The following is a 14493-nucleotide window of genomic DNA, read 5'->3' as shown; positions in this document are numbered from 1 at the left end:
GACAAGACATCGCGGATAAAGGAGAATTGAGCGGTAACCTCGACCTTTGCTCGGAAGCAGCAATACGGGAGTTGAGAGAACGCAGTTTTAGGGGACAGCAGAGGGTACAAATCTCCTGGGAGTCCATCCTGGAAGAAATTCACTGTGTGAAAGGTGAAATAGTGAATATAAATGAACTCCTTAGAGCATGAATGAGGGAAGGAGGACTGCGGAACAAGACAGATGGGCAGCGGTTCACTTTCTGACTGTATTTTTCATGCTAATGCAAGGTGGTCAGAAGGGATCAAGGATACGAGGGCAAAAGCTACGGCAATTAATGAACAGTAAATCTGTTGGAAAAAGCAGAGTTCACTACCTTCTTTTGGCAGATATTTCTGCTATCCTTCCTTACTATCCTGTCCTTCCTTAGTACAAGATAAGAAGCCTCCACAAACAAGCAGATTTATTCTTTCAGAATTCATCTATGACAACTAGAACTGAAAACACATATTTTTTGATAATTTAGAATTTACTGTCATGTATCATTATCATTGCAGCACTCTGGAGTTTGGGCATTTGGAGTGGCAGGAAGAAAAGGAATTTCTTTTCTCATATTTAGACAAACGTGTCAAGGAATTGCATAGTAACAAACCAAACGAATGGTACTTTCAATCACTGGATGAACGTACAGCTGAAACCTGAGCGCAAGCTAATTCAGTGTACGCAATCCCTTTTCTGTGATACAGTTTGATTAAAAACCATCGCAATTCTTGTTTAAGTACTAGACAGCCATCAGCTTTGCTCTGGACTTGCAACACTGAGGCTTGCCATGGGACATTGGTAGAGAAAAATCAGATATGAGCTGGCAATGAAAGGCCAGAAAGACGATCATGTCCTGGGCTGCATCACAAGAAGTGTGGGCAGCAGGGCAGGGAGGTGATTCTGCCCCTCTGCTCCACTCCGGTGAGACCCCCCTGCAGTGCTGGTCCAGCTCTGGGTCCTCAGCACAGGACATGGACCTGTTGGAACAAGTCCAGAGGTTAATGTGCTGGTGGGCGTCAAAGGAAATAAATGTAAAGCAAATCATCAAGATGTGTCACGGAGGCTCCCCGAGGTTGGTTTAAGGGACAACAGGGTCCAAAACAAACTTTTATTAAACCGGCAAGAAACAGGGTTTTAGCACTCCAAAGTGACTTGAATACAGGTTCAGATATCAGTTGAGGAAAATTATTAAGGGGCAGCAACTAATACAACAGGAGGTCCACAGTGTGCATGCACGTGGCTGCACCAAAACAATGCTGGAGCTGGCCCTGAGTTTGGGAAGAGTCCACATTTGCCTGAACACGGTGTGGGATTATTTTAAAGGGATACATGTACTCGTAGTGAGTACGGAAAGTGTACACACGAGATTCTGTGAGGATTAATTTATAATACACTCGCAATCCTGCGAGGAGAAATACATGTGCAAATGTGCACGGAATATTACACGTGCCCATGTGGAAGCACGGGAGGAAAATACACTCACGATTCTGTGAGGATTAATTTACACACGTGCTCATATTGAGCACGGAAAATACGCGTGCAAATGTGCACGGAAAGTATAAATACACGTGCAAATGTGCACGGAAAGTAGATACACTCGCAATCCTGCGAGGGTTAATTTTACTCACACACGTGGCAGCAAGGCAAGTGGAGTCTCCATCCCGGGGAGGGCGAAGTGGCTCCTGGTGGCAGCGGCTCAGCTCGTAACTCCAATGGGATCGCGCGCAAGGGGCTGAGTCTCGACGAGAATCCCGTTTTATAGCCTGATCAGATCTGACTGTGGGCATTCCAGAAGCTTCTCTGCACCCCCTCCCTGGCTGTGGGGTGTCCCTGAAGCCTCCAAACATCCCCCACACTGGCCGTGGGTGCCCAGTGGCTCCCTGGCGCCTCAGCACTCCCTTCTCCTCTCTTATTGACCCTGGCCAGGGTCTCTGGGCTAAACAAAAGAAGCTGTCAGCCTCAAACAGCAGAGAGAGAGGGAGAAGTGTCTACTCCTTCCATATCGAAGGAGGGAGGGAGAGAGGGGGGTTTGCATTCTGCCACAAGAAGCAAGAAGAGAAATGAGATTCAGATTTTATCCTGCTGTCTGTAAATTAAGAGCGATCTTTCCTTCAGTTCTTCACTATGTCTTTTAAAAGTACATCATCGGCCGGAGAGTCTGAAGGACGGAAAAGAGTTGGCAGGAGTCGCGTGAGGCAATTTGGTGGGATCACGGAGGTTGGGAGAAGGAGTAAGCAATGGGAAACAAGGAGATGCATCTGAATTCCCAGCATGTTACAGGAACTGAGCCTGAGTAGTAAAACTAAAGCATCTGAAGGAACTAAAAGTCAATTTAACACCAACGAGAAAGTAAATACACACCAATATACAACGAAAACCTTGTTGATGTTCCACATTAACAGCTGAACGTACATCCAAAAAGAGTAGATTTTATGCACATTTAGGAATATTTGTAATTCTCTCTGTATTTCAAAGTCATGTTCTTTAATATATTCATAACCTTGGCTAGCCAATATTAATTTTGATTACAGCCAAACCACACAGACTCCATATCTAGCAGAATTTTTATAGGGAATTTACCTATGTGTAACTCAACTGCAGCATTTTATTATTTCACTGTATTCATTGGGATATTACTCTTGTATATTTGTAATATAAAGCCATCGACACAGCCCATTCCACATTAGAAAAATGGAATTCAGATGGGAAAAATCAGAACCAAACCAGTTCCTTTCCTTTACTAAGTAAACCATACTGAAGAGCACAACAACAGAAAAAAAATTACATATATATAGATATATATATATGTATATTTATGTCTTTGTGTCATATGATACTGATAATCACCCTACTAAGGATCAGAAGTGGAGCTGAGATCTTTCAATCAATAGAACGATCCCTGTGGTACTGGAGCTATCAAGGCAGTAAGTACGAAAAGGCTGTTTCCTGATCCATAGCCAAAAGGAATACTAAAAAAACACCTAAACCAAACCAAAAAATGGAAAACTGAAATTCCATACTTTTACAACTATTTGCAAAACAGTAGACAGACGGCCAGACTCCAACATATAGTGATCGACATGTAGGTGAATGCTCTTGAGCCTTGAAAAGTTCCAAAATTTGAGTTGAATCAGGGTCTTACCAGCTCCCTCTAAAATCATGGAATTAGTTCAATTTTTCATAAAAAGCAGCTCAAAAAATACCCCACAAAACCCCCACACTGCTACCATGTCCTTTTTGTTGAGTGTATAAGGAAGTTATTTTAGTTGAGTCTTCCTGTACCTCTTAAAGGTATTGATTCTGTAGCATGGTGTCATATTTGGGCCCCTCCTGAATAATGGAAACATTGATATATGGGAGCAAGTCCGGAAGAGGTTTACTCAAAAGGATGACAAGGCTGGAGCACACGATGTATGAGGACGCGTTCAAAGAGCTGGGTTTGTTCAGTTTGAAATAAAGAAGAGGAGGCGATTTTGCCTCTTGTGAGTGTGGTCAGACATTGGAACTGATTTGTCACAGAGGTGATGGAAACACTGTCCATGGAGGTAATTAAAACTGAACTAGATCATGCCCCTGACCTAACATTTAAGTCATATCACTTGTCAAAGCAAGATCCTGGACCAGCCAATCTCCAGAGATGCCCTTTCCAACCTATGCTACTCCATGGATTACAGCTTCAAAATTGTATGAACATTCAGCCTTTCAAGGATTCACAAGTGTGAGTTTAATAATGAATCATCATTACACTCCCTCAGTTAGTTAAATCTCAAAAGATTTTCTATGAAATTCCAAGGTTTCTCAAGTAAAAAGCATTGATATAATTAACATTTTATTTTACTAAAGCATTGATTACATACTCAGATTAAGGAGTTTTTAATCAGCACATGACTAACGCTTAAATACGACCAAATAAATGATCCTGTAATGCCGCTTCTCACCTTGGAAGGGAGGTACTGATCTGCAGCCTTGGCAAAGCTGGAATGACTTCAAGTGTACAGCCGTTGGTCTTCACTCCTGGCAGGTTGTCCAGAAGGCAATCACTGTAGACTCCAAAAACTGAAGTATGGTAACCTGATTTTTAGAAGAAAACACCAATATGTTGTGAATTTGTCTATTTTCTGAAAGGTCTAATGGTACTAAACTTACTAGTCAGATCTGACCAATATTTCTGCTGCCCAAAACACCACCCTCTCTACAGGAGAATCTTCTCGGCACACAAAACATAGAGAAGATTTTCAAACCCCGTAAATAACAAAATTTATAATTATGTGACAACATACAAACAACGCACATGTACACCTTTGCATGTGTGACATGTACAATTAAAAAAAATTAAGTGCCCGTGATTTTTACCATGTGGTAAGCACAGAATCACAGAATGTCAGGGATTGAAAGGGACCTGGAAAGCTCATCCAGTGCAATCCCCCCATGGAGCAGGAACACCCAGATGAGGTTACACAGGAAGGTGTCCAGGCGGGTTGGAATGTCTGCACAGAAGGAGACTCCACAACCTCCCTGGGCAGCCTGGGCCAGGCTCTGCCACCCTCACCGGGAAGAAGTTTCTTCTCATATTTAAATGAAACCTCTTGTGTTCCATTTTGTACCCATTACTCCTTGTCCTATCATTGGTTGTCACCGAGAAGAGCCTGGCTCCATCCTCCTGACACTCACTCTTTATATATCTGTAACCATGAATGAGGTCACCCCTCAGTCTCCTCTTCTCCAGCTCCAGAGCCCCAGCTCCCTCAGCCTTTCCTCACACGGGAGATGCTCCACTCCCTTCAGCATCTTGGTTGCCCTGCGCTGGACTCTCTCCAGCAGTTCCCTGTCCTGCTGGAACTGAGGGGCCACAACTGGACACAATATTCCAGATGTGGTCTCACCAGGGCAGAGTAGAGGGTTACCTTTAAACATACATTAACAGTTCCCTCGACCATAGCCAGAAACTAATGATAAAAGAATCCTAAAGGAAACTGATTAGGAAAAGAAAAGGATTTTATATATCCATACACACACAGACATCTGCCATAGAAGACCACAGTTTATCCTCAGAAAATTCAATTTAATAGGAAAGTACCTCTGCACTGGTTCATTATCAGGCAATATATACAAGCTATATTGGAAGGAAAATTTGATACAGTGATGCACAAACAGCCGACAAGTACAGAAATCAACTCCTCTACCCGCAATAAATTTTTAGTATGGGAAACTCAGAGCAGATGACTACAAAAGTTCTGAATGCTTTGATGATATTCTGTATTTACTGAAACAGTTTCTAGGAAAAAAACCAAATCAAACGAAGAATTGTTTTATGAGCAGACAGAAAAGCACTTAAGAAAATCTCAGTGAGAACTGAGCTTCTTCAAGTTCAAAGGCACCTTCTCTTGGTGTTGAGCTTTATTAAAATGGTTGTTTTATCGTAACTCTGTATTCCCGGAACACGTACCTAAAGTTGTGTGTTGGTGATATGATTCAGTGCTACTACTTGTTGAATCTGTCATCACCACATACACTTCCTTTTCCAGGAGACTGATCTGCTCGTCTTCTACAAGAGCTCTTTAATTCTCTTTACTTACCACGATCACAATTTTATTTAGGCTTATTAATGAAATGATATCGCAACTGCGATAGACTATACGCCTTGGTTGAATTGTTTCTACAGAAGCAATCTGCAAAAATTTCTGTCATCTTACATGAAACTGATTAATTAAGAAAAATGAACTGCAAGATTATCTTCTGCATTGTCAGGAAAAACTTCAAGTAATCCTCCTCAGAAGCTTTCGAAATGAAAGCCCTAATAAAGAGGAGTTTGAGTTCATTATCCTTTTCCTCGCGTATGTGAGATATTGTAAATACATGCTCATTACTGATGTTACAACCAAGAGATGTTTCAGGCTGTTTTTAATGAAGTCTAGTAGAGAAAACACATTTCTTGTTTTGGTTTTTTGGTGTTTTGCTAGGAAGAGCATGACTGAAGACGTCCCTTACCATTGACCGTGATCTGCCCCGTGGTTTGAGGAACACCAACCAGAGTCACCGGGTACAGACCAGATTCCGCAGGTAGAGAAAGAGCCGCAGGAAGAGATTCGAATTCTACTCCTGTTGTCAACAGACCCTGAAAAAGTCATATTACATAGGTAAATACATTTATGATATGCACTTATATTTTATGATATATACTTATTTCAATCACCCAAACTTTTATGATTTATTCTGACTTGCTCACAGCAGTTATTTTGGTTTTTAAGTTCCAGCGACTGCATCTTGAACTGCGGCAAGATTTGCATTCAACAGTAAAACGTGTTTCAGGATCCAAGGTGGGAACAACCTATGAAAGACTAATAAAAATTTATAACCAATGAGTAAAAAGAATGAGCAATATAATCTTCATGGTGTTGTGTTGTACCAAGATTTAATTCTACCTGTGAGCTTACTTATGTTCATAGAACGTCCTAAGTTGGAAGGGACCCACAAGGATCATCAAGTCCAGCTCCTATGTATCTGCTTGTATTTTGAACAGTGCAAATCAAACATCGATGGGGGCTCCTGTTTAGCTTTGATCAAAGGAAACGGCCAGAAAATATTTATCTACGGGGAGAAAAAAATGTTCATATTTATGGATAATAGAGCAAGTGTAGCTTTACTGTCCAATCTGAACATCTCAATAAACTGGAGTAAGTATTTACTTTGCTAACTCGATCCTCTATCAAGCCTGGATGTCTGTAGTTAGACGGTATGATTTACTCCCTTAGTTTACGTCAGAGAAACCTCTTTGCATCCTAAATTGAAAATATTGGATAAAATAAGAAATCAAGGAAAAAAAACTTAACAAACTTTCAAACACAGTATTACTCCCTTAGCAGACTATTTTGTTTTATTTTTAAGCTTGGTTAATGAATTCAAGATGCTTGAACACAAAGTGTACTGTTAACACATAAGAAATGTAATGTTGCAAAGCACTTAAGCCTAAGTTACCAGTTGCTTTTGTATGCACATGGAAATTTATTTCTATTTTTTAATAAAGATACTGTGCAAATATCTCCATCAATTAATGTACTAAGTACAACCGGATTAAACCTCAACTTGATGAGGACACTTCATGGCAACTCAAAAATCTATGAAAGAAGTGGACGCTATTTTTATAAAGGCCGATATAAAAACTCACGGCTTGAGCAAAAGAAAACCACAAAGGGACTGAAGGCTCAACACGGAGTTTAGTTAGGAAGGCAGACCAGCCCTCTTGTGTTTCTAATTCTCAATTAGAAATTGGGAACATTGATACCCGTGTAACAAGCACTTAAGAAACGCAAATGGCACCACCGCAATTACCCAGCCAAGGACTGAAACTTGACCTGCCGTGTACATTAAGTTTTAATGGCCTGATTTGCATTAGGAGCAACCACCGCCAAGTCGTCTTCGAGCAATTCCTACATATTAACCAAAAATCGACCCACCGGTAATCAAAAACTGAGCTAAATTAAAAAGCATTATCAGAATGTCTTCTCTTATGGAAAATTAACACACATTTTTCATCTAAGTGCTACATAACAACTAAATAAATGCTTCGCATCTAAGATTTTTAACGGCAAGTCCTAAACACCCCAGAAGCTTAAGAAACCAAACTGAACAGGTTTGTCAGGTTCTTCGTTTCTCTTCTACTGAAGACCTGAAGTCATCAAGATTATAATAAATCCAAAAGTCATAAAATCCTTCATTCTAGCAATTATTTCTTTGTAGACTTGATACTGTTGATACAACACCTGATCCAACCAACATTCACCACCCACCGTATCAGAGCACTGAGACTTTTTGGTTCCCGTTTCCATAAAGTCAAGTTTGGTCACGTACATTAATGTAGTTGGGAGCTCATATAGACCTTGTTCACGTTCTTGGGGAAATATTCCTTGCAATTCTTCAGAATAAAGTATTCAAAACAAATATTGTAATAACTAGCCAACACAAACTAATTTTAGATATGATGCAACATATTATAATTGACTGCATGTGACTGAGCATGAATCCTTCAATGGCACTGACCCCACAGACATGGGGTGAATATTCACACTTTAATACTGACTTAGCCTCAGTCTTCATCATAATCTTTCTGCTTTTGCCTCCTCTGAAGCAAACCTTAGAACATAAACCAAAGGTGACCCCACACACACTCCAAAACTCACGTTTAAAACAGGTATAGAGGGCTTTGTAAGATTATTTCAGTCCCAAAAGCATTAAACTATCACTTGGCCAAATATTGAAATTTATTTTAATTATTCAGGATCCACCTCAACTAAACACTTTCACACAAGGACCTAAAGTCCTAAAAAATCAAGGACCAAATAAAATGCTTCCAATGTCTTGTTCACTATCAGCTCTAGCAAATATAAATTTTAAAAAAATGTCAGGGACCCCTAAATACTATCTAACACATCTTCCTAATCTGAAGCAGAGCCAACTCCACATTAACCATTCGCAGTATGTTTATTAGGGAGATCTGGAATTTCACAGAATCCCAGAATGTCAGGGGTTGGAAGGGACCTCGAAAGCTCATCCAGTGCAATCCCCCCATGGAGCAGGAACACCCAGAAGTTTCTTCTCATATTTAAGTGGAACCTCCTGTGTTCCAGTTTGCACCCATTGCCCCTTGTCCTATCATTGGTTGTCACCGAGAAGAGCCTGGCTCCATCCTCCTGACACTCACCCTTTATATATCTGTAAACATGAATGAGGTCACCCCTCAGTCTCCTCTTCTCCAGCTCCAGAGCCCCAGCTCCCTCAGCCTTTCCTCACACGGGAGATGCTCCACTCCCTTCAGCATCTTGGTTGCCCTGCGCTGGACTCTCTCCAGCAGTTCCCTGTCCTGCTGGAACTGAGGGGCCACAACTGGACACAATATTCCAGGTGTGGTCTCCCCAGGGCAGAGCAGAGGGGCAGGAGAACCTCTCTGACCTACTGACCACCCCCTTCTCATCCACCCCAGGTACCATTGGCTTCCTGGCCACAAGGGCCCAGTGCTGGCTCATGCTCATCCTGCTGTCCCCAAGACCCCCAGGTCCCTTTCCCCTACACTGCTCTCTAATAGGAGGTCATTCCCCAATTTACACCGGAACCTGGGGTTGTTCCTGCCCAGATGCAAGGCTCTACACTTGCCCTTGTTCTATTTCATTCAATTTTTCCCCGCCCAACTCTCCAGCCTGTCCAGGTCTCTGATGGCAGCACAGCCTCTGCCGTGTCAGCCACTCCTCCCAGCTTGGTGTCATCAGCAAACTTTCTGACCGTCACTCTATTCCCTCGTCCAAATCATTGATGAATATATTGAATAGTACAGGCCCAGCACTGCCCCCTGAGGCACTGCACTGGATACAGGCCTCAACTGGACTCTGCCCCATTGACCACGACTCTCTGGCTTCTTCCCTTCAGCCAGTTCACAGTCCACCTCACTACATGATCATCCAGATCGCACTCCCTCAGTTTAGCTGTGAGGATGCTGTGGGAGACTGTGTCAAATGTTTTACTGAAGTCAAGGCAGACCACGTCCACCGCTCCGCCATCATCCATCCATCTTGTTATGTCCTCATAAAAGTCAATGAGATTGGTCAAGCACGACTTCCCCTTGGTGAAGCCATGTTGACTGCCCCTAATGACCCTCTTATCCCTGATATGCTTTGAGATGGCACCAAAGATGGAGGTGAGGCTGACCGTTCTATAGTTACCTGGGTCCTATTTCTTGCCCTTTTTGAAGACTGGAGTGACATTTGCGTTCCTCCAGTCCTCGGGCACCTCTCCCGTTTCCCAAGACTTGGCAAAGATGATGGAGAGCGGCCCAGCAATGGCTTCTCTCAGTGGTAACTTAATGCAGTGGTTAAACTGAACACCTTCCCAGTTCAAACTTTCACCTAAAAAACTACACTGAATTTAACTCTGAACAATTAATACGAACCACTTTTCCACTCCCATCTGACTCCCCAAATAAGCCAGTATATCAAGTGCCTATAAACAGATATAAAACACTAAGAAATTACACAGTTCCCAAACCATAACCAGGTCACTTTTCACAGGTATGGAAAACTCCTCATTAAGCCATGGTCCTAATTAGCACAGTTTTTCTTGAGGCAAGGGGGAGACAGAAGCAACGAGTAAATAAAAGCTTATTCTACTTCACATTTTTAATCAAGCTGTATGTCTGGATGTAGATTTATACATTAATTTCACTTCTTGGGGTACAATCAGTAATACTTTAAAGGTCAAGGCTCAGGAAAAGCAGCTGTCAGAGAAAGCATCTTCCTCGCCAAAGGATTTAAACCAAGTATGTTAACAGCAGACAGAATCCAGACAAAAAACAAGGTAAATAAGGACAGTAATAGACAAAAAAGCAGGTGAATGCATCTGGAGTACAGTCACCTAAAACAAGCATCTGCTTACAGACAAGACGGGAGCGTTACTATAAATTCCTAGTGTTAAAATGATTTAATAAGAGTAGAGAAAAAAAAAAAAAAACTGCTATACAGAGTGTATATTGTTCCCTAATCCCTGAAATTACATCAAAATGACATCCTTGCATCATGCTGATCACAACTGCTAAAGCAAAGTAAGTCCTCAGCACAATGTATTTGCCCTATAATGCACTAAGAATGCATTCCCAGTCTATTCTTTAACAACAAAGCCCAGGAAAACAAAGAGTTTTTCTAGAGAACAAACATAATCCAAACCCCAACAAAACACCTGCATTAAGTACACACTATGGATTAGAAATTAAAGGCTCTCGAGTGTATTATCACGCAAAGGAGAATGCAGCATTCATTTATCTCACTAATAGAGTTTTACTGTTCGGTAAAACTTTGAGTTTTTCAAAGTAAATAAATTTTAAAAGCATAAAAACTCATTGAAACAGGAAGAAAATATCTACATATACAGAAACATCAACTAGGCTTCAGGTTTCCAGACATACACTGAAATCAAGACACCTTTAAAACTTAACCCACACAAATAAGTTTGAAAAGACAATGACATATGTAGAATGTCTGAAAGACATTTGCAATATTCCTGTTTGCTGGAGAGCAGAGTTCAACAATATTTGCCCAACATTGCCCTCTGGTGCCTAAAAATCCTTTAGATTAACAGTGTTAAATTTGTTTTCCCTACTCTTATACCTTATTTCAAGGAATCATTTAGTAATTGTTGCTCTTTCTGACTTTATAGGAAAAGTTTACCTGTATATAAGGTTTCCTCTAGGAAATATATGAATCACACAAAACAAAATAAATTTGCATTTCCTTGTATTCTTAGAAAGCAATTTAAATTCTCTTAGAGTAAATATATGCAGGTTATTACCAGACCATGTCGTTCAATTGCTTCAAACCTTGATTTAGTTTCAGAGAAACAAAACAACTGGGGAGGTAAATTTGGGGATGCTGCTGAAACAACATGAGGATGTAATGGGGTTTATTTTGGCTTTACTTCCCAATCCTGAAATGCAATTATTTATATCCTAAGCAATCATTTTTCTTCTTCTCCCCCTCACCTTTTTTCTGTGCATACTTGCCCGATGTACTTTGAATTAAATGTACTTTATCCATAAGTTAATTTTCTCTCCAAATGGCAAAAACAGGACAAAGATGTGAACTCACTAAACAGCAGTTTGTGGAAACAATTTAAAGGCTCATATGCTAAATTATGGGGCTGATCATACATCAAGATTTATTCAAAATTTTACGTGGTTTATTTATAACTTCAACACGGATTTCTTGGCTAATAGTATAGCTTGAATTTTATATCATTAATCAATATACCACACTTAAATTGCCTTCAAATAGATTCGTGCACCAGACAGAGGACTACAGAACACTTTCTTTTTGAATAATGAGTTTTAATACTATAAATTAGATTATCCCCATGTTTTGGGGTAGTATTTTTTAGTTTCTTTTGGTTTATTCATATCACAGAATCACAGAGTGTCAGGGGTTGGAAGGGCCCTGGAAAGCTCATCCAGTGCAATCCCCCCATGGAGCAGGAACACCCAGATGAGGTTACACAGGAAGGTGTCCAGGCGGGTTGGAATGTCTGCACAGAAGGAGACTCCACAACCTCCCTGGGCAGCCTGGGCCAGGCTCTGCCACCCTCACCGGGAAGAAGTTTCTTCTCATATTTAAGTGGAACCTCCTGTGTTCCAGTTTGTACCCATCACCCCTTGTCCTATCATTGGTTGTCACCAAGAAGAGCCTGGCTCCATCCTCCTGACACTCACCCTTTATATATCTGTAACCATGAATGAGGTCACCCCTCAGTCTCCTCTTGTCCAGCTCCAGAGCCCCAGCTCCCTCAGCCTTTCCTCACACGGGAGATGCTCCACTCCCTTCAGCATCTTGGTTGCCCTGCGCTGGACTCTCCCCAGCAGTTCCCTGTCCTGCTGGAACTGAGGGGCCACAACTGGACACAATATTCCAGGTGTGGTCTCCCCAGGGCAGAGCAGAGGGGCAGGAGAACCTCTCTGACCTACTGACCACCCCCTTCTAATCCACCCCAGGTACCATTGGCTTCCTGGCCACAAGGGCCCAGTGCTGGCTCATGGTCACCCTGCTGTCCCCAGGACCCCCAGGTCCCTTTCCCCTACACTGCTCTCCAACAGCTCGTTCCCCAGCTTCTACTGGAACCTGGGGTAAACTTGAGGAACAAAGAGGAAAAATTAGTTAAGATCTTAGAGGACTCAACACACTTTGCAATGCATCTTCACATGCGTTTTATTTTAATAGTAATTCTCACTAGACTGTACCGTGACTTAGTGCTTTAAACATTTGTCCCAAGATACAAAATAAATCTAGAAAGGATTTTTTCTGACGGCCTGAAATCTTCAGGTCATTTTTTTCCTGGACAGACAAAAGGCTTTGGAACTGCAAAAGAGACAGAAGCACTCACACACCTGAACAAGTCTATACAGAAATCAATATTTGGGGGAAAAAATACACTTATTTACAGCTGAACATCACATCTGTTAATTTGGGCTCCACCACTAGCACAGCAAAAATATGCAGTGTAATCCATTGCAGTCAATCTAGTAAGGCTCAATTTTTGTTTCTCTTGTGCTCTGTTATTTAAGGTACCTGCTCAGTATTATTAGAGCACTTCACATGAAGAACAGGTATCTAAATAGAGTCCCAAATCATGAATACACACGACACAGAATAAACAGCATGAACAGCAAAAATGGGCAAAAAGCTCTGAGAACAATAAAATTAAATTGTTTTTAAATCAACTTTTCATACATAATCTGAGCAACACTGATCAAAGTCTTCTCTCCACAGTCTCATGTCAAGTCTAAAAGTTCTATGTCAATTAAACTGCATGTACTTAGCGTGAATACTTCAAATAATGAAAAAGCTAGAGAAGCCTTTCATTGAGGAATCATCCCCTTTAATAACTTGGGTTCAATATGAATCTTTTTATGTGTTTTTAATACCATCACAACTTTCTGCTACAATAAACAGGAAGAAACATTAGGAAAAGTATCATGATAAAAGTTTGGATCAGTAATTCTCTTATTTCCCTGAAAATAAGACAGGGTCTTCTATTAATTTTTGCTCCAAAACTTACTGCTTTTTTAGATGTGTAGCTGCCTGGAGACTATTTAAATTGACTTTTTTAATTAACTGTAACTTAGGGCTTATTTTTGGAGTAGGGCTTCTAGGTCGAGCATCGTGAAAAATCAATCTAGGGCTTATTTTCAGGGTAGGTCTTATTTTTGGGGAAACAGGTTTACATGAAACACGAAGCTGAAAGAACAGCAAATCATAAACTGCAAGACTAAGGGAAAATTTAAAAATAAGGAATAAGGCTACAGGTTTCAAGGTAGGTACATGTTGATGAAAGACGAACGACGAAAAGGGTGAAGAGCAAAGGTAATTAAGCAATGGAGAACTCAAGAGCTGCTCGTCATTGGAAACGAGCTTGAAAAATGAGTCATAGTGTAAAGGTGAGGGGCTGAGTCAGCCAGAAGGAAATAAGTTGTGGGACAAACAAGCTGAATCTAAATGACAGAAAAGGATACGCTGGCTATGAAACTGATTCTATGAGACTAAATAATCCGAGAGAATGTGAAACACGGTGAGAATTCAGACAACACGGGGACTGCAGGCAGGAGGACGTGCTCGTAATAAACCAAAACATTTTAAAATATTAAACACCGCTTTGAATTATTAAATTGAAAACAAAAGAGTTTGTTCTTGGGATGAAAGTCATAACTGTTTCCACATTCTAGAAAGTTCACAGAATAGACTGGGTAATCAGAACAATTTTGGCTGGAAAGGAATGCCAGAGGTTCTCAGCTTGGGTTTTAGACTCAAGTTCTGAAGATTTCTGAAGATGTTGAGCCCACGTTCTCTCTGGACAAGCAGTTCCAGTGTATGACTGGAAAAAGGGCATTTTTTTATTAGGAAAGTTTTCCAGGTTCGCTGACTCTTCACCCTTACACTGGGCACCTCT

At 41.0% G+C, this 14493-nt stretch overlaps 1 protein-coding gene and 1 long non-coding RNA gene across 5 annotated transcripts in view; one reads left to right on the top strand and one right to left on the bottom strand.

Annotated features, from left to right (window-relative positions):
• The window catches only part of LOC309436619, a 481462-nt gene that overhangs the window by 200046 nt on the left and 266923 nt on the right, over positions 1-14493 (top strand). The window lies entirely within an intron of this gene.
• The window catches only part of TRAPPC9 (trafficking protein particle complex subunit 9), a 517306-nt gene that overhangs the window by 437878 nt on the left and 64935 nt on the right, over positions 1-14493 (bottom strand). For all 4 annotated transcript variants that reach the window (XM_082045894.1, XM_082045896.1, XM_082045897.1 and 1 more), the window contains 2 exons: positions 6010-6136; positions 3960-4092 (listed from right to left, as the gene is read on the bottom strand). In XM_082045894.1, coding sequence (XP_081902020.1) covers positions 3960-4092; positions 6010-6136 — 260 coding nt within the window. The remainder of the gene's footprint in view (positions 1-3959; positions 4093-6009; positions 6137-14493) is intronic.

Source organism: Streptopelia decaocto (assembly GCF_964273445.1).
Source record: "Streptopelia decaocto genome assembly, chromosome: 2".
Taxonomy (NCBI): Eukaryota; Metazoa; Chordata; class Aves; order Columbiformes; family Columbidae; genus Streptopelia; species Streptopelia decaocto.
The sequence above is the reverse complement of the archived record's forward strand: the minus strand, read 5'-3'. Positions and strand labels throughout refer to the sequence as shown.